We start from the raw sequence: 27,074 nt of genomic DNA, 5'->3' as shown, positions 1-27,074 counted from the left end.
CTTCGTATTGTTTTGGTGCTGACAGGGTACGCGAGTGCGACATCCAGTTCTGCAGTAAATTTTGCAGTTGTCGTCCTCTTACTTTTAGTACAATCGCCTTCACCCACCGTCTCTCAAGATTACTCAACATTCATGTCCGTATTGTGACTTAAAAGATGATGTTTTTACGCCCTCCGTGTATACTTTATAATTCTTCGACACAGTTCGTCTTGAAACACGAAACATTTCGGCTCCATTGGTTATGGTAGTACCCACCATACGGGCACCAACAATCTGCAATTCGCTTTGCTGCGATATAATTGACTCACAACTTTAGTGTTCTGATCAGAAACTGACTATTGCAACGCACTGAGGACATTGTACAGGTGCCGTTCGTGGTCAAATACTTTGCTAACCTCTGCATTTATGTTCAGGTATCTGTTTCTCGCGGTGTTTCCATAATTTTCTTCGTCCGTTATAGACGCTGCATGTTGTATGTGAGAGACAGCGAACAATGTTTTGGTTTGAAGTTTCATTGCATCATTGCTTTCTAAATATATGTCCTTGTTGTGATATTATTTGTAGTTTCGTGCACTTACCAGTGAGTGTGAGAGAAATTAGAAAGGCTTGAAGAATATGATGCCTAATAACTGCAACTTACTGAACTTCACACTTGATTACGTAACCAGCATAAGTAACGTGGGGGAAAAGCACAGGTACCGGTATCACTGTTGTGAAATGAATGTAAAATGGTTTGTAAAAAATGTTTTATTCATGAATGTAAATTACGTCAGCAATACAGATACTCTAAAGTTGCACTTGTAAAATATATGGAACTACCGCAATAAATACATATTGTGAATATCACAGGCAGACAGAACTGACAACACACGCCACTACCAGAAATTGGGGTATTTTTTTCTGTTGCCAGAAGACTGCCAAATTACTTGTGAATTCGTAGAAGAAATTTCTTACAAAAACAGACCACACTTCAACAAATACTTATTATGAAATATGCTGGATAAAAATTTCTAGTGTTACCATGAAAGTTACTAATATTAACGAGAAACTGTAACTTAAGTGAAACAAACTGGATAGTATTAAGTACACCTTAACTTTAAATAATAGATAACCATTCAAGTAGAGAAAAATAACAAAGTCAATTATTGTTTAGTAATTCTTATTTTTAAGTTATTATGTAGCTCACTGGAAAATTCAACATTATTAAGAGCTGCATGTAGTAGGACAAAATATCAGCGTAAAAATGGATTTAACAAACACAATTTTTATTTTAGAACTGAATGAAGAATAATAAATTTTTATATTGATGACAGAATTGAGTGTCAGATGTATACATTTACTTTAAAGGTTATTATCTGATTCATGTGTAATCCATTAAGTAGCAGAACAGTCTGTTATTTGAAGAAAAAAATTATATGTTACCCATTTAAAAATAAGTGTCCTGCATTTTCCATTCATAAAAAACTGTGAACGAAAAGTTATTGTGTACAAAACCGAGTACTGTAGCCACTATGCTGTTCCCTTATGTTTTTAAAATGCTTTGCACCATTAAAATTACTCTTTATGTTCCTCTTGTAACACATAATGGTAAATATGTTTGCTATGTCTGACTGTAATGTTATTGCTCTGATTTGTGAAATTCATTTAGAAGCATATTAATTGTCACAATTATATATTTGTTACAATCATTGTATTGCTATGAGAAAAGCCATCCTAAAATGTAGTTTAAATTTTAAAGTTTGAAGATCATATTCTACATACTAAATTGTTGTTACATCGTTACTGAAGTAACAGAATATTACAGGTGTACAGATACTTAAAATAATAAAAAAGGAAATAGTGCCTTGTAAGGTGAAAAATCAATATGGGTAACTCAGCTTAATTATAACTTCTGTCTGTAGCTTGAATGGAAAGAGAGACTTTCATTTCATCGTGTTTTAATAGCATAATCAAAACTATAGTTAAACATTATCAGAGTCACTGTACAATTAAAAAAATTATGCGATACATCTACACAGTGCTAGTAATAAATTACACATCTATAGTATGCCAACTCCTGCTTAATAATTTTATTAGGTTGAATGACCTATATATTTACCAAAATTTATAACAAATTAATACTTATATTACTAAACATTAGGCAGCATAAGAGCTGAAAAGATAAGAATGTAAGTGTCACCCAGTCAAATATCAGTCAGTCTTCGATTCTGTGTGTTTCCTCCATTGACATGCTAGTTTCCAATAAAACAGTCTAGTCATAATAAAAGCTGTGAAATTCAAATTGATGATATGAAGTTTGAATGGATGTAAATGACAATAAATGAAATGAGTTTATGGAATGTTTTTTGGAAATATATAGACACACAATGAGGGAGGAATGTTTTTATTCTAAGGACAACCACACTCATCAACAACCATTTTCGGGAGATCTCTCTTTATTATTTTGTTATCTAGACCCCAATAAATTAAAGACATTGATGAGAACTTGAGTGGAGCACAACAAGGTTGTAAACCTGGTAGGCTGTCCATCTTTCTATACTCCTCCAGTGGAGGTGTATGGAAGTTCACGTAGGAATCTGGCGTTCTGTGAGGTCCACCACAATCACCACGACAGTAATTTGCATAGTAACCACTAGGTGCTATAATCCAGTCTTCCCATCCGATTTCTGTAAAATTAACGTAAAATTTGTTTTTGCAGCAAGGACCTTTGTCTCCATCAGTGCAATCCAATGCTCTTCTTCTGACACGTCTAATGGCAGTTGGATCTGTGTGGACTACTAGAAATGGACGCTGGGTATCATTGGATAGACCCAGACTGCTAGGGTGACTTTGAGAGTACAGGTCACTTGTGGAGTCAATACTGTTAATCACCCTAGAGAAACTAGTCTCAGGATGTGGCTTATAATCAGCATCTGGTGGCCGCTGCTGGAACAGGATGGCTTCCACCATATCAGAACAACCAGAACAGTCTACCAGAAGGCGCAGACGTTCTCTTGGAGCATGTCTAGCAGCATACCAGTTCTGCACTGTTGATGTGAGATCAAATTTCAGCCATCCCAGTCCTGATAGTGTGACAGGTAAGGATGCTGCCATTTCTGTGTAGTCATCGAACTCCTGCAAGAAATAGAAACTGATACATATTGGATAATACCACAACACACAATATCTCAAGAAAGCAACAGGTTATGACTGAGAAACATCTGAAATATCACAGTCACTCCATTTGTTAAAGACAACAGCATATTCTACTAACATTCCGATTCTGCTGTTGAAGAGCACCATTAATCATCAGCATACTAAATAGCTTTCTGCTTTAACTCAAGTGTTCAAGATTCGTCAGATTTATAATAAATATACACAAATTTCTGAACAAACAATAATTTGGAGTATTTTCATATTTTAAATGAACAGAACTTCTAACGAGGAAACTTATCTACACCCATATTCTACAAACCACTATGAACTGCATGGCAGAAAACACTCCTCATTCTACCACATGTTAAGGTTTCTTAGTGTTTGTTTTGGGCGTAGAGGACAGCAAGAATGGCTGCTTAAATGCTTCTGTGTAGAGAGCGATTACTATAATCTTGTCTTTGTGCTTCCTACGGTAACGATCTGTGGGGGACTGTGGTACATTCCTAGACGCTTATTCAGTACTGATTGTTGAAACGTTTTAAGTAGGCTTTCGCAGGATAATTGACGTCTTTCCTCAAGAATCTGCCAGATCAGGTTTTTCAGCATTTCCATGAGTGTCTCTTGGCTCAGAAAATCCTGTGAACAATTGTGCCTCCCATCTTTACATACGATCAGCATCATTTATTAGTTATAATAAGTATAATTCCACACAATTCACCAATATCTGGAGGTTGGCTCACAAGAGTTTTGCAGGCGATCTCTTGTTTACAATTACTGTGTTTTTCCAGTGCCCTGGAAATGAATGAAGCCTGCCACCTGCTTTATTTATGATCCATCCTATATGATCATTCTGTTTCATATCTCCACAAATTGTTACACCGAAGTATATGTATGTGCGGACTAATTTCAACTGTGATTCATTGTTATTGTGGTTATTGGCTATAGTGTTTTGTGAACGTTTATTGCCATTTGCGACACTTTGAAATATTTTTAAGACCTGACTAAATATTTGTGCAGATTTTTTCAGACATTATTTTTTTTTTATTTCCCTTTGTGTTTGGTAATCATTGTCACAGTAGCTGTCTCATGGTCACTGAACCGGTTTTTGTGGGCAGACTCAGAGAGGTCCGATCTATTTGTTGCCATTATATCTAATAATGTTTCCGTCGTGAGTGGGCTTCTGAACTACCGGTTCTAAGGAGTTATAACAGATTAATCTGCAAAGATAATCAGTATAAATGAATGTACTCAGATTGTTAGAACTTACATTCAAAATCAGTGAGAATGGTAGATGATGCTACAGCGGTAAATTTTAGTGAGGATTTTGAATTAACTGACTGTATTCTTGGTTGTCCTGCACTACTATTTTTTTTCTAAAATGTTATGGAAATATATATAAAATACATTTGCAGTTAAAATGTGCATGTCATGGAAAGTGAAACTATCAGATGATGTGCCAGGAGACACATATATAAGGATCTACCACATTAGCAATATTGATTACATGTGTTTATAAATGCCTGAAGAAGACCAGATATATAAATTAATTGAAAACTAAAACTAAACTCCGTCCGAATAGGCCTTGGAAGGCCCAACGGCACCGACCGGCCGCCGTGTCATCCTCAGCCCATAGGCGTCACTGGATGCGGATATGAAGAACTTGCATAGATGTGGTACACATTTAATTGACAGATGAAGTGTGAAGAACATACATGAAACATTCTTGCATCACCAGGGTTCACACTGGCTTACCTCCGAGTTGGGTGTCACCACACAGGCGTGTGTTACTGGCATTGACTACAGAAGTAGACAATGAAGTTCGTAACAATATTGGAATGTTAACTAATTTCTAACACAGTTTCTGAATCCAGAAGTCAACATATATGGCTTTCTACGAATGCATAGCCACTGTTTTGAAAGCTATTGATAAAAAAACTGCAAGCTGTAGCTATCACTTTAAACTTAACCATAGCTTTCGATATGATGGGCCATAGATCTCTCCTGGAATATTATGGCATTTGGGGCCTATCAAATGAATTGACGCATTCATTTGTTAGCTACTACAAGGAAAAAGTAAATATAAAAGATGCAGAATTACAATGCCAAGCAGTACCAGAATATTTGTCAGAAGAGTGATTCATCATCTATAAGATACTGTAGGGGCTATTAATGAGCTCTCTTCGATGCCTGATTTATATTAATGATATGAACTTGCATATTGATTCTCATAAAACAGTTCTGTTTCCTGATGACACAACGGTGTTTGTAAAAGCAGCAAAAACGAAGATTTCCATCATGGAATGAGTGTTATAATTCAGCTCAGTTAATGGTCAACAATAAACTACATCATAATAAACTACAGGAAAACAGTATCAATAAATTTCTATAGCTGCTGAAATAACATCTTGCTTAAACCTGAAGTCATTGTAAATAAAGAGGCAAAACGTTTCTTAGTATCTGTATATGAAGTGACCTTAAGCAGTGCAAACATATTGAGTACATCAGTTCCAGGATGATTACAGACTGTAACCTTTTAAGTGCCCCGAAAGGCTGAATAAATGATCATTCATTATTGCGTGTTTACGATGCATATCTTAATGCTCATCTGAAATATGGTCTCATATTCTGATGAAATTCCCCAGCAGATCAGGGGGCCTTCAGAATCGAGAAGAAAGTAATTACGGTTATTATAGGGCGCAGAGCTGGACAGTCATGTAAACTACTATATGAATTACTGGTAATGACACCATTACCATGGCTATAGATTATAGGACACACTATTGTTCTTAAAAAATATTATTTGGCAGTGTTTGTAATATGAGAAAAAATTATGACATACAACATCGTAATAGAAGATTAAAAGGAAACTTACGTGTAATCCCAACAAATACATGTTTTTGTCGGATAGGTACATGCTTATGGGAATAAAACTATTCAACAAGTAGTCACGTTATAGTATTTAAAATGTACTGATAAATTAAATTTAAAGACACTAGAAAGATCTATTAGAGTTTAACTTCAGTATCACTATTTCCATTCAGTAAGTGAACTTTAGCATATGTACATATAGACACGAATATTTTGCTTTTTAAGCACAGATTTAAGTCAGTACAATATCATTTAGCACACAATACAGCGAATGAATGAACAGGCTAAATAAATAAAATAGTGATTCACTTGTGCATCTGGTTTCTTCGATGTCGCGAAGTTTCTTCTGTGCTTTATTGCTATTGATTGTATGGTGATAAGCATATTAAAGGGTATTAAAGGGGTGATTGTGATAAATGTTGTGCTCCATAGCATCCTTAAATATCTAAATATACGAATAACTACAAAATACAGTTTTATAGGCTAACTGAGAGCAGAAAAACAACGTTTGACGACCTAATACATATAAATACACATAGGTAAATCATTTTAAGAAGCTAATGGAGAATTTTAAGTTATTTCCACAGTAAAATGTTACAGCGTCTAACTTCAGAGTAGAAATCATAAGCTCTTGTGACATTATACTAAACGTATTTTCCGAGTATTACATTGAGAACTGTAGGAGACAATTCAAGTGTAAGGGAAATTTGGATCTGCTGACAATAAATTGGTGAAAATTTTTTGATTCAGTGAATGTATAGATAGTAATCAGGTATTGTAGCATCGTTGATCACTGGTGTTGAAGAAAATGCTAAGAAAGATACTGCTTCGTATCATATGTGACAAGTAAATTATCAGAAGCAGACAACAGCAAACTTTCAGCTTTGAGGAAGAGATTGTGTTACAAATATATACATACTGTTTGCCACATACTACATAACCTTGTGCTACAGACAATAGATACAGATGGGAAAGATGTACAATAGTTCATTAACAATATCAGAAAGTTACTACACAAGGAGAAGGATATGCATTCCAGATTCGAACCAAACGGAATCGTTGCTCATAAACAGAAACTGAACGAAGTCAAAAGGAGCATAATGACAGCAGCGCATCAATCATTCAATGAGGTTGAGAGCAAGGTCTTATCAGCAGAGTTCGCGAAAACGCCTAAAACGTTTTGGGCTTACTTAACATCTGCTAATATGTAAAATCAATCAGTGACCGAAATCATTGCTTCCTTAGCCTGAATGATTTCCAGACATTTCACTCGTTGGAGGTGTCTGGAAAAACTGATCAGCTATTTGTTCAACAGGGCCACAAGCAACTAAACGATGTGCAGGGCAACACCACAGGACATATGCAGCCATTTTTTATCCTATAATGTGAAATTAGGGGCTGCAACTGCAACATATGGGATCATCGTGCCATACCGCAGTGTCAGTCAGAAGCCTTATACAGTTCAGTAACGATTATAATTTGTGTATCATCACGTCCTTAACTTGTGACCAATGAAGTTAATTTTAGTGAAATATACTCTTTTTCTTGTTTCAATGAACTCAAAGACTGGTGGTCAGCAGCAGCCTGAAAATCTTGTAATGGTGTTGCAGGGTGGGTTGTGCTGAGAAATAACTGTTAAGAAAAAAAATCGACACATTGCGCCATTTCCGAGTTAATTAGCGTTGAAGTTAACCAGTGAGATTGTTGTACATGCAAATTAAACAGGCCCACCAGATATACGGACATTCAAAAAAGAAACGAGTCGGAGGCATAATTACAGAAACCAGTACCTGTATGTTAGAAGTATTGACCCTGGCTGTTGAGCAACTTGTCCCACTGTGGCATAAGGTGGTGAATGACTGTCTCATAAACTTCCCGGGGCTGCGATGTTAACCAGTTCCGCACGTGCAGCTGCACGTCATCGTCCGAGGTGAATCGTTTGCCCCTCAGAGCCTTTTTAAGGGGACCAAAAATCGCGTAATCACAGGGAGAGAGGTCCGGGCTGTACGGAGGGTGCCCGAGAACCTCCCATTTTAATTTCTGCAGGAGTGTCGCTACCGTGTTGGCCGTATGAGGATTCGCAAATGACCCCACGAATGAGAGTGTCTGGTTGTTTTGATTTGATCGCTTGGTGAAGGGTGGCCAAGGTTTTCGAGTAATTCTGAGTATTTGCTGTTGTCCCGTGCTGCATGAATTGAACCAGAACGGGGTTATCTTGGTTCAAAATGGTTCAAATGGCTCTGAGCACTATGGGACTTATGAGGTCATCAGTCCCCTAGAACTTAGAACTACTTAAACCTAACTAACCTAAACACATCACACACATCCATGCCCAAGGCAGGATTCGAACCTGCGACCGTAGCGGTCGCACGGTTCCAAACTGAAGCGCCTAGAACCGCTCGGCCACCCCGGCCGGCCAGGGTTATATTGGTCAAAGAAGAACGTCGCTATAACATTTCCTGCACTCGTGTAGATGGCCTTGGCTTTTTTTGGTGGTGGTGACCCTGGATGCTTCCACTGGAGACTTTGTTGTTTTGATTCTGGTTCAAAGTGATGATACCATGACTCATCTCCAGCCACCACTTGTGCCAGGAACACGTTCCCTTGGCGGCAGATGTGGCCGAGCGGTTCTAGGCGCTTCAGTCCGGAACCGCGCTGCTGCTGCGGTCGCAAGTTCGAATCCTGCCTCGGGCATGGATGTGTGTGATGTCCTTAGGTTAGTTAGGTTTAAGTAGTTCTAAGTCTAGGGGACTGATGACCTCAGATGTTAAGTTCCATAGTGCTTGGAGCCATTTGAACACATTCCCTTCCCGAGCATAGTACTGCAGATGAGCAAGACAGTGGGCCATTCGACATGCTTCCTGGTGTGGTTGAAGACTGTGGGACACCCATTGGGCACACACTTTGCGCATGTGCAGTCGATCCTCCATGATCGTGTGAACACTTTCGATGCTCAATCCGACCATGGCGGCTATGGTTTTCACTGTCACTCGGCCGTCCTGGGTAATGAGTGCATCCACCAGCTGGACGATGTCATCGGTAATGCAGTGTGATGCTCCAGATTGTGCATCATCAGCTGAGACCCGTCCTTCCCTGAAGCGCTTGTGCCACGCCTTGATCCTGGCAAGGGACATGCAGTGTTCGCCGTACAGTTGTGACATTCGTCGATGAATGTCGGTTCCTCCTACTCCTTCCGCTGTCAGAAAACGAACAACACCTCTTTGCTCGTCTGTTGACGCCTCCAAGTCGCTGTTTGCAATGCGACTGGCAGCGTTGGAGGATTGATGCATGCTGCTGCTGCTAGCTCTCTATAGTCACGTGACGTGCACGTGTGCCCTCTAGCGACGGGCTGTGAACTTCCACACTCTGGCTGGAACCACACCTCGTACACACGCCACGATGTTACCCTCCTGTCACCGGTTTGCGCATTCCAGACTCCGGCTCGTTTCTTTTTGAACGCCTCTTACACAATTAGTGTCCATTGTACTCATGTTATAGATGATTGCGCACGAGACTGGTCAGCCTTTGACTCGCTTTCGATCCTTACTATCGTCCCATGTCCAATTTTTGTATCGCTCTCTTGTTCAGTTTTGGAAAATCAAAGGAAGGAGCACATATGGGGACACCGTCTCTGGCGGGTAGCTTGAATTTGGGCGGGAACGGCCTGATTGGCTAACTTCAGTGCTGATTAACTTGGAAACGGCGCAACGTATAGAATTTTTTTCTCAACAATTGTTTATCAGCACTACTTACCCTGCAACACCCTTACAATATTTTCAGACTATTTATGGCCACCATGCACTTTAAAAAATCTACACAATGGAATAATAGCTTCTCTTTCAATCCAGCATACAGGAAATGACACTGCATTTCTTGTTGACAAATAAACTGTATTGAGAGAATGATTCCTCAGGCTGGAACCACATGTTCTAGCAGGTATTCAAGGATATTTTAATTATGTGTACATAGGTATAATTAATATGTGAACAGCAATATAAATGTTAGTTTAATGAAATGAAGTGAAAATAAATGAAAGACTACTGATACAGTAAACAGCCAATATTGCTAACAAACACTTTTAACACCCCATTTCTTACAGAGGTGGGCTGCCACATTTGTCACCGGTAAGTTTGGCAAGGGACGCAAGTGTTACAGGAACACAAATAGGAATCCCTGGAGGGAAGACGATGTTATTTCCGAGGAACGTCATTGAGAAAATTTAGGAAACCAGCATTTGAAGCTGTCTGCAGGACGATTCTACTGCCGCCAACATACATTTCACATAATGACAACATAATTACACAAATTATGTATTTCCCGTATAGGAGAAGACAACTTTATCAGGCAGCGACTTTCAATAAAGTTGTCCTCTCCTGTACGGGAAATACATAATTTGTGTACGAGTACATGCTGTGACGCAGGAACGATGACATATGGAAGTTTGGGTCTGGCACTGATAGCCAAAGCGGTTAAGGCGGCCACTCACCTAAAGCGGGAAGTCCAGGTTCGACTTCCGATCCGACACAAATTTTCATTGCCGTCGTTCCCTTATATAACTAATGGTTGTTCGTACTCGTAACTACGAATACATTTCATGTATGTATGACAATACCAGAGACTGCATAATCTTGTGATCACTGTTCCAACAAATTAAGGACGACTATAAACGACTTATGGTCGAGTATGGGTGAAAGTAGACTGTCAAATTAAGCTGTCTTGTCGAGACAATACGACACAGCTACTAAATCTGACTTAATTGACACAATGAATGATTTTCTCATAGCGAAGTGAAATTACAATCAGAACACAGCTCCTGGAAAGGAATAATTTCTCAGCTTTTAGTCATAGCTCTTTTCTTTCACTTCTAAATACTAATTTATGAATAATGAATATTTTGTGACGAGTGAATAAAATCTGTTGTGTATCACACGTCATACTAAAACCAATATAGAATAGCTGCAATAAACGTTAACATACTGATTTGGTTTTACTTACAATCTTTAATCCATTTACTACTATGATATACTTAATTTCATGTGCGCATTGTTTGTCATTAGCGTAGTTCGTATAAGTAACAGCTTTCAGTAATGGTTCGTTTTTTATATCTGCTTGTATGAGTCAAAAAATTGTATATGTTTACGCGGAGTGGGAGGGGGAGGGGGGGGGGGGGAGCACATTTACCCAGTAAGGTGGAATGTACTTAGTAGGAATATTAATTTTTACGATGGTAATGTTTCAGCAGACTGGTAGCTTTTTATCATTCAGTTTTGAAGGATATGTAAATGACTAGAATTTCCATGATCTGCAACAGCTAGAACCCCATTAGTGTTATTTATTGATGGGATCAGATGATGGAATTACCAGTTGTAATGGCGTTACTAACGATTGTGCAGAAAGTTAAATGGCTCTTAGGTCAGACAGCAGAAGTAGTTTTAAAAGTGGGAATTATTTTAAAGTGAGCCAGTGTTGGACACAAGGAAGGAATAGGGCAAGCTAGATTATTCTAGATCTTACTGATCACGAAGACTTACAACACCCAACACCGAGGATGAAATACAGCAGAGGCTACTGTATGACATGTGCCTGGCATCCGGAAACCAGTGCTGAATTGTATAGAACCAAACCATCCACTATTAACACTTGGCGACTGTCGACATTTGCATCTACATCAGAGCTCTAGAAGCAAGCGTGTAGGGCGGCGTGAATGGCATATGGTGTATCGCTATCATTTTAACCCCTTCCTATTCTATGTAAGGATCTCACACTGCTCAGGAATACTCCAGAAGAGAATAGACAAGCGTAGTGTAGGCGGCCTCTTTAGCAGATCTTTTGAATCTACTAAGTGTTCTGCCAATAAAATGCAGACTTTGATTCGCCTTCCACACAAACTTTCCCATGTGGTGGTTCTAATTTAAGTTTCTCGTTATTGTTACCCCTAGGTGGTGCGGTGAATCAATAACTCTATAATTTTAACAATACGAGTACACCATTGTTTGAAATGCGCCTACGCCGTCTCTTCGAATACAGAGTACGAAATCCACTTCCGAAAAGTTCCAGAAGCTTGTCTGTACGCACCTGTATACTCCCACAGGATGGTCAGAAACTGTCCGACAAGGGAACCTCCCCATCGCACCCCCCTCAGATTTAGTTATAAGTTGGCACAGTGGATAGGCCTTGAAAAACTGAACACAGATCAATCGAAAAAACAGGAAGAAGTTGTGTGGAACTATGAAACAATAAGCAAAAAATAGAAACTGAGTAGTCCATGCGCAAGATGGGCGACATCAAGGAGTGTACGAGCTTAGGAGCGCCGTGGTCATGTGGTTAGCGTGAGCACTACGGAGTGAGAGTTCCTAGGTTCAAGTTTTCTATCGAGTGAAAAGTTTTAATTTTTTATTTTCAGACAATTCTGTGGTTAGCGTGAGCAGCTGCGGAGTGAGAGGTCCTTGGTTCAAGTCTTCTCTCGAGTGAAAAGTTTTAATTTTTTATTTCCAGACAATTATCAAAGTTCAGGCACTCACACATAATCAACTTCGTTCTCCAAAATTCCAGGACATGTTCAGATTTGCTTGGACATATGCAGGATATGACGGTCTACACACGGAAAAATTTGAAAACGTTAAAAACATATGTTTTGATAGAGCGCAGGGAAAACTGTGCGACTGTGAAACTGTTGCATTCATTTGTTGCAGTTTATATGACAAACTCTTATGTTTTCATCACTTTTGTGGGAGTGATTATCACATCCACAAGAAAACCTAAATCGGCAAGGTAGAAGAATCTTTTTGCCCATTCGCCAAGTGTACAAATTAGGTGGGTCGACAACATATTCCTGTCATGTGACGCACATGCCGTCGCCAGTGTCGTATAGAATATATCAGACGTGTTTTCCTGTGGAGGAATCGGTTAACCTATGACCTTGCGATCAAATGTTTTCGGTTACCATTGGAGAGGCACGTCCTTTCGTCTACTAATCGCACGTTTTTGCGGTGCGGTCGCAAAACACAGACACTAAACTGATTACAGTGAACAGAGACGTCAATGAACGAACGGAGAGATCATAACTTTGCGAAAATAAAGAAAGTAAGTTTTTCACCCGAGGGAAGACTTGAATCAAGGATCTCTCGCTCCGCAGGTGCTCACGCTAACCACGGGACCACGGCGCTCCTAAGCTCGTATTGGCCTTGATGTTGCTTATCTTGCACAGGGACTACTCAGTTTGTATATTTTGTTTATTTTTTTCATAGTCCCACACAACTTCTTCCTGTTTTCTCGACTGATCTGTGTTCAGTTTTTCAAGGCCTATCCACTGTGCCAACTTATAACTAAATCTAATGGGGGTGCGATGGGGGAGGTTCCCTTGTGAGAAGCTTGTAAAGGTGTTGCAAGATAAGTTGTGCTGAGAAATAGCTGTTAAGAGAAAGATTCGATACGTTGCTCCGTTTCCGAGTGAATTAGCATTGAAGTTAGACAACCATGCAGTTGCACGTGCATATTCAAGCGGTCTGCCAGATACAATTAGTGTCATCTGTTCTCAAAGCGTAGATCATACCGCACGAGACTGGCCAGCCTTTTTTAAAATTTTCTGTTAATTCTGTAGATGAAAGCTGTGTGTAGTAAAAGAAACAAATAGCAGAATTTTTGTCTCGTGGATTTTAGAACGAACTGACGTCGAAACTGCAATGCGCTCTTCAGATTTAAAATCAGAATTACGGAAACAAAGTGCTGTAATACAAAATGCAGAATATAAAACGTGCTGAATGGGCACTAATAAATTCTTAGCCAGAAAAACTTTTGTGCAAGAGAAAAGCAATGGGAATCATGTCATGTAAATTCAAAGTGGATTGGCTGGGAAAGGCTGCAACGAGAATTTATGCGGAATCGCCGGCGACGAGTGCAAATGCGTGCCGACTCACATTACCACCTAGAGCCTCTTATCCGCAGCCCCGTCCATGGTTGGTTGGTTGATTTGAGGGAGGGGACCAAACAGCGAAGTCATCCTTCCCATCGGATGAGGGGAGGATGGGGAAGGAAATCGGCCGCGCCCTTTTAAAGGAACCATCCCGGCATTTGCCTGAAGTGATTTAGGGAAATCACGTAAAACCTAAATGGCCGGACGAGGTATTGAACTGTTGTCCTCCCAAATGCGAGTCCAGGGTGTTAACCATTGCGTCACCTCGCTCGGTTGCCAGCTACTTTGAGACTCACTCAGGAGGTCTAACGTAACTGTACATCCGCACTGAAGGTGGTGGATTCATTACCCATTAAGGCGATCAGTTATATGAATGTGTGGTGTCTGTTCCTTGGGACAAGTCCCAAAGAACAGGCACCATGCGTTCATATAAGGGAATCATATCGGTAGTCGACTTAGATTTTTGTCTGTCTCTCCCCCTCCTCCTCTCCCCCCCCCCCTCTCTCTCCCTCTTTCTCCCTCTCTCTCTCTTCCTCTCTCTCTCTCTCGCTCTCTCTCTGTCTCTCTGGGAGACACGGAAGTTCTGTACGGGGTGTCCACAAAGACCGGCTATCATTAAGAAAAATCATAACTTGGGAAATGTTAGAGACATTTATCACCTCCCAAAAAATTTTACTCCTTTTTCTTTGTTGCAGATTTGACTTGGAGTGCATCAAAATGGCGACAGGCCAGGAGGAGGCTCAATATGTCATCTGTTACACCGAATCCTAACCGGTGAAAATGGTACTGTGGAATTAACGACGTCAGTATGAAAGGGCATGAACAGGAAAAGCAAAAATAATGAGGTGGTTCAAAAACTTTAAAGAAACAGGCAATGTCAAAGACGTTGTTCAAAGTAGACGTCTACCTGTTTATCAAACACGCATTGCTAGTGAGCTTAATTTCAACACAGTCCTCGTGAGTAAGTTTATCGTGGATCACGCTAATTGTAGTAAGCAGGATCAGCTATCCATAAATAGCTACATGAGCTGTTATCCCTATTTTCGTAGAAAGTGATGATGGTCCAAGCATTACAACCAAACGTTCGACCTCTGCGGTATGCATTCGCGTATCCCCCCCCTAGATGGTGACAATGACTGCCTAAAAAGTACCTGTTTCCAGCTGAAGTAAAGATCCACAATTGTGGACATGTGAATCGCCACGAGATTAAGATTTGGGGCACCTAAAATCAATTCAACACACCTGAAAACATCTATGATAGCCCAAAGCTTAATGTTTGGTATGATCTAATGCACGGTAGGGTGTACTTTTGTTTGAAGAGAAAACCATAACGAGAACTGTTTACCTGGACATCCTCGAACAGTTCCTGCTACCACAGATCGAAGAGGTGCAGCCGTCCATCACCTTTCAGCGCGATGGTGTACCCTCACACTGGAATTTGAACGTGCGAGACGTATTAAATGACACATTTCCTGACAGACGAGTGGGTCGCAGTGGCCCGATGGCACGGCCCCCTCGCTCTCCCTATGTCACGCATTTAGACTTCGTTTTGTGAGGTTACGTCAAGGATGGCGTGTACACAACACCAGTCAATGACATCGCTACCCTTCCTGCACAAATCAGTGAAGCAATGAAGACTGTTGATGACGTAATGCTGACCCGTACATTGGCAGAACTCGAATACCTTTATTTCTAAGAGCTTCGAATGGGGCGCACATTGAAGTTCTGCCATAACAAGAAAAACTTTGAGGGCTGATAAACGTTTTACAATAACCCACAATGCTCTAACAATTTCCAAACTATAATCTTTTGAAATGATAGCGGGACTGTATAATGATGATGGTGGTAACACAGGAAACCTACTATTAATTCGACATAGGCATCAATATGAAAAGTCTTCTGACACCCTTTGATGTTCGCTCCAAAGGCCTCAGCCATGACTAAAAGAGTGCATGACCTCTTTGTGCAATCACTAGGACCAACAGTACAATCGTCGGTTAAGGCTTTCCGCTGACTTCTGATCACGGACGGAGGAACTTGTTTACATCCCTCCTGGAGCATTGTGAAGAATTGTTGCTGGGTATTGGGGCTAAATGGTTTGACACGCGTCCTTGACAGAGATGTACGTACACGAGTGCAGGGAACTGGTCGTCCACTGCCACTGAATTCTTCGACTTCGATAAAAAATGGTTCAAATGGCTCTGAGCACTATGGGACTCAACTGCTGAGGTCATTGGTCCCCTAGAACTTAGAACTAGTTAAACCTAACTAACCTAAGGACATCACAAACATCGATGCCCGAGGCAGGATTCGAACCTGCGACCGTAGCGGTCTTGCGGTTCCAGACTGCAGCGCCTTTAACCGCACGGCCACTTCGGCCGGCGACTTCGATAAAACTTGGTTAGACGCAGATCAGGGTTGGAAAACAATTGTGCCACAACACGTCACGATAAACAGTTTATCAGTAATGAGAGCAGTTTTGAGTCGAAGTAGTACACGTTCGATTGCATAGCCTGACTTTACTGAGAGGTCATTCAATATCGTGTCCAGAGACATAGTATAGTTGTGACTACGAATTAGCAGAATAGTGTAGTAGTGGGTAGGAAAAAATCAGTTATCAACTTTTAAATCCTAGTTTACGTATCTCATTATAGGTTATTTTACCTGAACTGAAACGTAGATATCGCGCGACTGCTACGGTCGCAGATTCGAATCCTGCCTCGGGCATGGATGTGTGTGATGTCCTTAGGTTAGTTAGGTTTAAGTAGTTCTAAGTTCTAGGGGACTGATAACCACAGATGTTAAGTCCCATAGTGCTCAGAGCCATTTGAACCATTTGAAACGTAGGTTGTTTAATTTCGTTTGCATGTTTTGTCTGTTTCATCCTTGGTCAGTCCTGGGATTTTTATCTGCCACTTGCCCCTTCTTTCAAATCCGGAAATGTATGCTGATGTGAAAGACGCCGAGATAAATCGTGGCTAGGGGTTCACGTTAAACTATATACTATTTGATCCACAGTATACAGACACAGCTATGTAATGCGGAATTGACCACTAGGTACCATGAGAGTGGACGGAGAGTATTGTGTTATCAATAGAGAAGCAGCAGCAGGGTAGGTGCGTCAGGAGAGCTCTATGACTTCGAACGTCACTAGTTATTGGATGTCACCTCAATAAAAATGCACCATAGACATTTCAACCCTGCTAAAGCTGGTGAGTTCGACTGCTGGTGACGCTTCTGTGAAGTGTGAACACGAAGAAACAACCACAGCTAACAGAGTCAGAGACACCTCATTTACTGACGGTCAGAGACCGTTGAGCGTATTGGAAAGTGGTTACACAAAATCGCAAGAAATCTGTGGAAGTAATCACTTGTGAGTTCCAAAGAGCAACCAGCAGTCTATCTAGCGCAATGGCTCTGCATACGAAGTTAAAACTAATAGGGTATAATGGAAAAGCAGGTCCTCATAAGCCACACATTTCCGTAACCACATTTCTGTAACCAATGCAAAGTGATACAGTTGGTAGCGAAGCCACTGAACAGAGAAAGACTGGAAACGAGTGATTTGGAGGGATGAATCACGCTATACCCAGTGGCAATCTGACAGGAAATTTTGGATTTGGCTAATGCCTGGAGAACGTTACCTGCCATCTTGTGTAGTGCCAACTGTGAAGTACGGAGGAGGTGATGTTAGGATATGGTGGTATTTGTCACTGTTACAATGTGCTCCCCTTATTGCACTAAAGATAAACGCAAAATGCGGTAGGATATGAGAACATTTTACAGTATTCTGTACTATGTATGATAGAAACATAGTTCGTAGACGATGACTGATTTTATCAGCACGGCAATGCACCATGTTATAAAGCAGCATCTGTAAGACAATGGTTTTTGGAAAATAGCATTCCTGAAATGGACTGGTTTGTCGAGAGTCCCGACCTGAACCCAGTATAACACCTTTGGTATGAGTTAAAACGTCGCCTTCGCTCCAGAGTCCAGCGCACGATATCACTGCCTTCTCTGGTTTCGGCTCTTGAAGAATAATGGGCTTCCATTCCTCCACAGACATTCAGACACCTCATTGAAAGTGTCTCCAGCAGCGTCCAGTCCGTCATAATGGCGAAAGGCGGGCACACCACATATGAATGTCCACTAATAGGTGTTCGGATAACTTTGATCAGATGATGCCGGTCCCATTAAAACTGGCTGCGTAAGTGAGTTCAAAGGTCGGAGGAAGACAAGACGTAAGACCATATCTAATAAAGCACACCGGTGTTCAGACTAAGGTACAGGGTGATGACAGTTTTAATTTATATGGAACCAATTAACTAACTGTAACAACCAGTACTACAAGGATAAGTCAATTATTATCCGCAATTTAGTTATATTCTTGTTTATTTTGGTAGTACTGTCGTTTTACATTGATGACGCATGCTTTGTTTGTTTGTTGTTATATCTTTGCAATTTTCAAACTGCTAGATTAGTTTCGTTATCGCTGCCGTGCTGTTAATAATGTCTGCTCCGCTATCTATTTGCACCAAAGAAGAGCAATGTTCAGTGATCTGTTTTTTGTGGTCGGAAGGTGTACCAGAGGCCGAAATTCGTCGAAGACTTTCGGTACAGAACGAGAACAGTGTTTGGCCACAACGAATGGATTGAAAAATTGCCGACCAGAATGGCCGAGCGGTTCTGGGTGCTACAGTCTGGAACCGCGCGACCGCTATGGTCGCAGGTTCGAATCCTGCCTCGGGCATCGATGTGTGTGATGTCCTTAGGTTAGTTAGGTTTAAGTAGTTCTAAGTCTAGGGGACTGATGACCTCAGAAGTTAAGTCCCATAGTGCTCAGAGCCATTTTGATTGAAGAATTCCGAAATGGTCGCACAAGTGTTACGCACGATGAAGGAGCCGGACGACCGTTTACCGCCACAAATGAAGAAACCACTGAGCGTTCACGTGAAATGATTCTCTTAGAGAGCGATTAACTATTGACGAAGTGGCACATCGTCTTCAAATTAGTCACGGATTTGCCTACGAAATCATCCACAACAGACTTGGGTTTCATAAAGTTTGTGCAAGATGGGTCCCAAGACAACTTGTACAGTTGTATAAACAAACGCGCTTGGACATCTGCAAAAAACATTTGGATCGCTATGGCAACGAAGGGGACAACTTCTTAGACAGGATCATTACTGGTGATGAAACGTGGATCCATCGATACGAACCGGAGAGTAAACGGCAAAGTATGGAATGGAAACATCCAAATTCGCCGTGCAAGAAAAAGTTCAAGACCCAACCGTCTGCAGGGAAACTGATGCTTACGGTTTTTTGGGAGGCACAAGGTGCTGTACTGGAACATTATGGGGAAAGGGACAAAACAATAAACAGTGTACGTTACAGTGAGATGCTTACTGCCAGGCTGAAGACTGAAATTCGAAGCAAACGCCGAAGATTGCTATCAAAAGGTGTTGTGTTGTGCACGACAATGCCCGTCCGCAGACTGCTGCTCACACTGCTGAATCGCTCCAGGAACTCAAATTTGAAGTACTGGATCACCCTCCATATAGTACCGATCTTGCCCTCTTCTGACTAATGTTTGGCCCACTCAAACAGGCATGAAGGGGCCGTCGAACTGCCTTGGACGAAGCAGTGAAAGAAGCGGTGCATTCCTGGCTCGCAGCTCAACTGAGAATCTTCTTTTATGAGGGCATCAGGAAGCTTGTACAACGATGGACCAAGTGCGTTGAAACGCAAGGAGACTATGTCGAAAAATGATGTTCTTGTAAGTTTCCTATTTGATTACAATAAAACTTTATAACTACTTTGCAGATAATAATTGACTTACCCTCGTATCTAACACATAAAGTAATGGGTCCATAATTGGACCCCATAGTAGTAACTTAAATACGAGGCCTGTTAAGAAAGTAAGCTCCGATTGATTGCCAAATTGAAACCACAGTGAACATCAGAAATGTTTTACTTGTAACAATTAGCTACATCTTTCAGCTACTTCTCTACGTAGTCGCCGTTCTGACTTAGACTTTTGTCATAGCGTTGTACCAACTTTTCAATAGCCTCATCATAGAAGGCAGCCGCCAGTGCTTTCCGCCAATTCTCCACGCTGGCCTACACCTCGTTGTCTGTGTAAAAATGTTGTCTTCAAAGACAGCGGTTCATGTGACCAGAGATGAAACTCAGGGGGAGACAATTGCGGACTGTATTGTGGGTAATCTCACATTTCCATTTGAAAACGATGCAGGAGCATCTTCATTGCCCCTGCAGAATGCGGCTGAGAATTGTCTTGAAGAAGAAACAGCACGACAGTTATGTAATGTTAGCTGCATAGCTTCAGGCGAAATTTCTCACCAGGCCCTCGTACTTGGCGGCAGACACTATTTTCTAGACATCTTTACGCACTCACTGCGAGCTCAGAAATGTGAAGAGCGACGTGATGCTAACTGGGGTTATACTAGAGACACTACCCAACACATCTGTGCAAAGCTTTATCGGATTTTCATAGTCGTTTCCATTTCGCGACCGATCGGAGCTTACTTTCTGAACGCCCCTCGTAAATTGCACCAAAAGAATGGGGACTGTCTACCTCGTTCAAAAATATGACTATAGTCGACCATGAGTGGAAGTGAGCTCACTACCAATTTAAGAAATTATCACTTGTTAATGCTGAGAATGTTTGTAAGCTATTTGTTTATTTGATAATTATGTAATACACCTCATCGAGAACAATATCATAGTCAGCATCATTCAAGTACTACTACTATAACCAAAGACAAATTCCGCCATTCAGATCTCAATTATTATTGTAAGTTCATACGGTATATGCAGCTTGTACTGCATTTACTCTATTTCTGTACTGATAACATAAGAGGGGCATGCCATCTACTGGTTGCAAAATATCATAGACAGCACAACAGAACTAAAGGGACTTATTTGAAACCCCATAATGTCTTCTACTGCGAAGCATAAGTTTGAAATTTGGCTCAGAGGTACCTTCCTATAAAATGGTGCAAAAGCGTGGCGCCCTGCGACGGCACCCTTCGATACGGCGACTCTTCAGACAGCAAAGTGTCGACACGTGCGAAAAAAAGGCCACATCTCAAAAGTTCATGTGAGATTAGGGTTAATAATGTCACACTGACACCACATTTCACTACATTCTGACCAACTCCACCGTGAATGTGTCACACGATGAGGAGGTCGATAGACCCCCTCCTACCCACAATTGTACCCCCTCATTTGCTGCCTCCGCAGTGGAGGTTAGAACCACGACACCTGGCGTTCAAATCTCGCAGTTTTTTCATATGTTTGGTTCAAATGGCTCTAAGCACTATAGGACTTAACATCTGAGGTCATCAGTCCACTAGACTCAGCACTACTTAAACCTAATTAACCTAAGGACATCACACAGATCCATGCTCACGGCAGGATTCGAACCTGCGACCGTAGCAGCAGCGCGGTTCCGGACTGAAGCGCCTGGAACCGCTCGGTAACAGCGGCCGTCTCATATGTGTGGCAAAGGAAAACATTTCAGACACACCGCCGGTCAGAATCAACACGAAAAGACCTTATAAGGTGGTTTAAAGGGTGTCAATGATACCACCTCATTCCCTGAGGCGTTGATGGCCACACGTTTCGCGGACTAAGACGACAGCTCGCAGTGCGATGAGCGACAGGAAGATGTTCGTGACAACTTTTGACACTGCTGATACTCTCGGACGTTTCAACCTTTATCTAAGGACAATGTGGGGCAACTTCCCCATTGAACATGATTGTACCCGTTTGGAGTGCAGTACGACCGCAGTTTTTATTCTCGGGTACAGCTCGAAACTGCTAGGGACCGTTCAAAACCATTCGACGAAATTTGAGCGCGATCGAAGCAGTAAAGAATACTTATGCTTTTTCAGCCCTCCTGTGAAGAATTCACAGGGGAGTGCAACATTAAAATGTGGGTGAATAAAACGGCAAAAGGTCGCTCTAGGCTCCCTGTCAGAAATTTCGACACCAATTCAACCTGGTGGCTGCTCTGGCGCCTACGGGTTTGGCAACCCCCTCGACAACCTTGAGAGCGGTTTGTCTGGCTTCAGGCGCTAGAACAGCCGCCAGCCTGTACTAATGTCGAAGTTTCTGACAGGTACATTTGTAACGTGCTCAATAAAGTCGCGTGGGTGGTACCGAGGATGTTGCGAAACTGGAGGATCTTAGAGGGATCCTTTGCCGTTTTATTCACGGATCTGTTACGGTTGCACTGCCACATGCTCACGCCACAAGAGTGCGGAAAATAGAAGTGTTGCAAACTTTACTGCTTCAGATCACGTTCTAATTTCGTCGAATTGTTCTGAACCGTCCTTAGTGGTTCCAGCCTGTATACGAGAGTAAAAATTGTGGTCACGCTGCACTCCAAACGGGTACAATCGTGTTTAACGCGGATGCTGTCCTACAGTGTCCTTAGATGAGAGCAGAAACATCCGAGGGTATAAGCAGAGTCTAAAGTTGTCAAGAACACCGCACTTCGAACTGTCGTTTTCGACCTTACACCTCACATGAACTTCTGAGTTGTATCCTTCTTTCCGCATGTGTCGACACCTTCCTGTTTGAAGCGTCGCCAAGCCCGAGAGTGACGTCGCAGGTTGCCAAACTTCTGCATCGTTACAGAGGAAGGTTGTAGGCAGCTTTGAGCAAACTTTTGAACTTACATCTCTTAATGGAAGACAGTTAAGGTTCAAATGGCTCTGAGCACTATGGGATTTAACTTCTGAGGTCATCAGTCCCCTACAACTTAGAACTACTTAAACCTAACTAACCTAAGGACATCACACACATCCATGCCCGAGGCAGGATTCGAACCTGCGACCGTAGCGGTCGCGCGGTTCCAGACTGTAGCGCCTAGAACCGCTCAGCCACTCCGGCCGGCGACAATTAAGGGGTTTGGAATGAGTGATCCTTTAATTTTGTTGCACATTGAAGGTTGTAAGTTCATATCTCGTAATACAGCCCTTTGACAAATTTAAATATTTTGCTGTCAGTAACAGAAAGAGAGAGACTGAATCATAGGTCTTGATTACGTTATTCACTGCATACACTAAAAGAAGCATGCATGTAATTTCATATGAAACTGTTTGTAGCTAACAAAATGTTTATAATAACAGTTTAAATAAAGGAAATCAAAGCCTTTAACACAGAGTCTACTGCAAGGTCTTCGTAATGCCGTTTAAGATTTCTTCGACGATCTTATGATTAGAAGAATGAATAATTAATTACTCATAGATAGCCACTGTAATCACGCTAATTAAATACGGGGCGTGTTAGTGGTATCTAGAATCGCAGTCTTTCAAATCACAGAAGTGAACATTTTGAATGTCTCCGGAAACTTGCAGCGAAAATCGTACAGTAGGTTTATTGGGACTTTTTGTTCAGGACATGGACGTAGGTTGGAGACGCCATAGTGAGTAGATGCGTGTAGCAGGACAGGTATTTTGGAGGCGCCACAGTGAGTGGATGCATGGTGTAGGGACTCGGTGGCTAGTTATACTGTGATGATTTTGCGATTGTTCAGTAAATCTGCTGTTTATATAGAACTCACGGCTATCTGTTTTGCCAGCTGAGTGAAAATAACGGAAGCGCAGAGAATCTCTTCGCTCTACATTTTAGAAGAGTTATTGTACGAACTCAGGACCAGAAGGCGACAGGTGAAATGTTGCATATAATGTTGATGACCCAAAGTGTATACGGAGAGAAAGTGTCGAAAAACTGTAAATAAAAATATTCCGGTAAAGCTTTATATGAGGTGGTAGACGGGAGAATGAAAGCAAACTAGGAGGTCCAAATCCTCTCCAATACACATGAACGATCCCGATTGACAGTGTTCTTACAGAAGTATTACAGAATTAGACTTAAAAAAATCTAGGGAATTTGTCAGCAGAGAGAAGTTTAATGTTTAAATACGGGACAGAAGATAATAAACAAGTCGATTTCACTTAACATAACTATATCATTTATTCATACCGTTGGTATGGTAACTTAGTGAAACGGAAGGAGGTCGAGAGCAAAGAAGAGGAGATGGAGTTTTATTGAGAGGAGACCAAGATTTTATTCGAAATAACCTAGCTTTGCACATTTGCCGCAAGCCTGCTCCTTGTCACAACGCTTAGGTACAGCTACATATTCTTTAACTATTTCTGACCGAGTGATTCCAATTGGAATCACCAAATAATCTGGTTTGTGGAGCACATATTACGCAGCAAATGTTCCCAGATGGAATCATAAGATGGAGTTCTGTTTTCTGCCAACAGATTGTAGCACCTTGTTGGTCGATAATAATCGACTGTTAGGTCTCAATCTTTTGTTGTTTGTTGACATGCGCATGGCGTTCCTGTTTCGGTATGCAATTGCAACTTTGTAAAATAATAACAGGTATGCATTACATTTATAAATATTAGCTTTTATCGCTTTCTGTTGCTTTAGAATTAGAGAATAATGTGCTTATATTCAATTTCCACAATGAGAAAACAATGATTCCATTTGGAATCAGTAGGTTTTTGTCATGTGCATACTTTAACATGTGCTGATGTTGTTTACTGTCGATTAGACAGATATTTAGTTTCTGCTATCCACTTTTATCACTTCTAAATGGGTTATAAGAACAAATATTACATATAACCTGAAGAAGATACTGCTAATGGTTATTTTTAGTGATATTAGATTGCAATTTGTAGGTTATAAGTTACGATGTAATTACTAATTTTATATGCTTTATTTGTAGGTAAGTCGCGGTCACTGACAGATGCAGAAATTGTCCCAATTTTGGAAGGCGATATATCTGATTTTGAAGATGCTGACTTTGAAGAAGATCAGGAATCTAATTTGGAAGCTAGTGTTCAAGAGAGAGTTTTTGGTGATGAAGATCTTGCTAATGAAACTGTAAATATAGACTGTTTAGATATTCCTATGGGAATTCACACACTGAATGACAATTAAGGGGAAGAGCTAGATGAGACTCCCCTCGCTGCACGTCTTGAAGTACAAAATTCAAGTGATCTACATGTATGTCAGGTAAGAAGCAGACGTTGGCTACACAAAAATATGGAACCAGTAGATGTGGCCTATCAGTCCACAGTTACTGATCCGCCAAATGAAGAATTAACCCCACTGAATTACATTGAAAAATTTATTGATAGCACCATCATTCAGAACCTAGTAGATCAAACAAATCTATATTCTACGCAAGAAAAAACAGGGTAGTCCATAGACACTTCTACAATTGAGATGTCACAGTTTCTTGGAATCCATATTTTAGCTGGAGTTGTTCCAATGCCAAAGTATAGGATGTACTGGGCTGCTTCTACCTGTTATGAGCCTATAGCAGGAACTATGTCACGAGATCGATTTTGTAAGTTGAGGACTTATTTACACTAAACAATAATGATAACATGGTACCAAGAGAACACAAAGACTATGGCAAATTGTCCAAAATTAGACCTTTTGTCGATCCTCTGAGAAATATATATTTTTTTAAATTGAGCCAGAGGAGTACAACTCAGTAGATGAGATGATGATCTCGCTGAAGTCTCATACATCTATGCTGTAATATATGAAGAGCAAGTCACACCGATGGAGAGTGAAAGTATTTTCACGGATTGGAGTAAGTGGCTTTGTGTATGATTTTGAAATATATGTGGGTAAAGGGACAAAAGTGGAAGATGGCCCTTTAGATATGAGTGGTAATGTCATCATGAGGCTTGTAGATAATTTGTCTAAACATCAGAACTACAAATTATTTGTTGACAATTGGTTTGCCTACTATTATTTGGCTATGGAGCTAAAGAAGCTGGGAATCTACATGGTGGGAACTCTGTCAAAGAATCGACTGGCAGAGTGCTCTTTGCAAACAGATTGTTCTTTGAAACAAACTGGTCAAGGGTCTAATGATTACAGATTAGAGACAAATGAGAACATCATGTTGCTAAAATGGTTTGACAATAAGGGAATCCACCTTATTTCTTCATATAAAAGTCAAGAGTCCCTTGAAGATGTAAGACGATGGTCAGTTGCTGCTAAGCAATACGTCAATGCCCCTAGACCTGCCATAGTAAAAGAGTACAACACTTTTATGTGGGGTGTTGACCTACATGACATGCTAGTACAACTCTAGGGAACAAATTTCAAGGGGCATCGGTTCTACCTCAGAATAATATTTCATCTTGTCAACATGACATGTGTTAAGGCGGTCTGTTGTACAGAAGACATTGTGGGCAAAAAATGTAAAATACAGACCACTACTTGATTTTGTCAGTGATATTGCAGAAGGTCTTTTGAAGAAGGGTAATGCAGAACCAAAAAAGAGAGGGCGTCCAGCCAGTTCATCAAGTCCAAATCCAACGAAGAAGAGGAGAACAGGTAACGCGAATCGTCCAGTTGCTAATGTACACTATGATGTTATAGGCCACTGGCCAGAACACCTCCCTGACAAAGTAAAACGTAAATTGTGGATAACAAGCTATTCTAGGATGAAGTGTATGAAATGCAATGTCTCAGTTTGTCTTAACAAGGATACAAACTGTTTCAGGGATTTTAATGTAATATGTTGATTGTTGCCACGTATTAACTAAAAAAATGTTGCTGTAACAAAAAATTCAAATTTCCATAATTTAATGTGTATTTTGTAAAATGTGCGTAGTTTTGCTTAAATAAAACGTGAACTGTCAAAAGGAAAAATGTTTATTTTTTTGCTCTCACATGCCAGCCGAAGTGGCCAAGCGGTTCTAGGCGCTTCAGTCTGGGACCGCGCGACCGCTACGGTCGCAGGTTCGAATCCTGCCTCGGGCATGGATGTGTGTGATGTCCTTAGGTTAGTTAGGTTTAAGTAGTTCTAAGTTCTAGGGGTCTGGCCTCAGATGTTAAGTCCCATAGCGCCAGAGCCATTTGAATCATGTTTTTGCTCTCACATGTCACACCATTGTTCCAATGATTTCAACTGGAGTCATTTCAAAAATCTTACACCAAAATATATTTTTCAAAAATACGATTAAAATTCTTACTCACTGTATCCTAAAGATCACATAAATTGAAAGAAAAAAATTTTCAGTGGTAGAATATAATTCAGGTCAGAAAGGATTAATGGTCAGTGTTTCGAACTGTATGTAGACCC

General features: G+C 40.9%; 1 protein-coding gene across 1 annotated transcript in view; it reads right to left on the bottom strand.

The window, feature by feature from the left end:
* Window positions 1–763: 763 nt before the first annotated feature.
* Window positions 764–27,074, bottom strand: part of LOC124556388 (inhibin beta chain-like) — a gene marked incomplete at its 5' end in the record, with an annotated part of 316,914 nt that continues 290,603 nt past the window's right edge. The window contains one exon of the mRNA XM_047130352.1: window positions 764–3,114. Within this exon, the coding sequence (XP_046986308.1) occupies window positions 2,389–3,114 (726 nt within the window). The remainder of the gene's footprint in view (window positions 3,115–27,074) is intronic.

This window comes from Schistocerca americana, chromosome X (assembly GCF_021461395.2).
Source record: "Schistocerca americana isolate TAMUIC-IGC-003095 chromosome X, iqSchAmer2.1, whole genome shotgun sequence".
NCBI classification, from domain to species: domain Eukaryota; kingdom Metazoa; phylum Arthropoda; class Insecta; order Orthoptera; family Acrididae; genus Schistocerca; species Schistocerca americana.
This window is presented reverse-complemented; position numbering and strand designations above follow the sequence as displayed.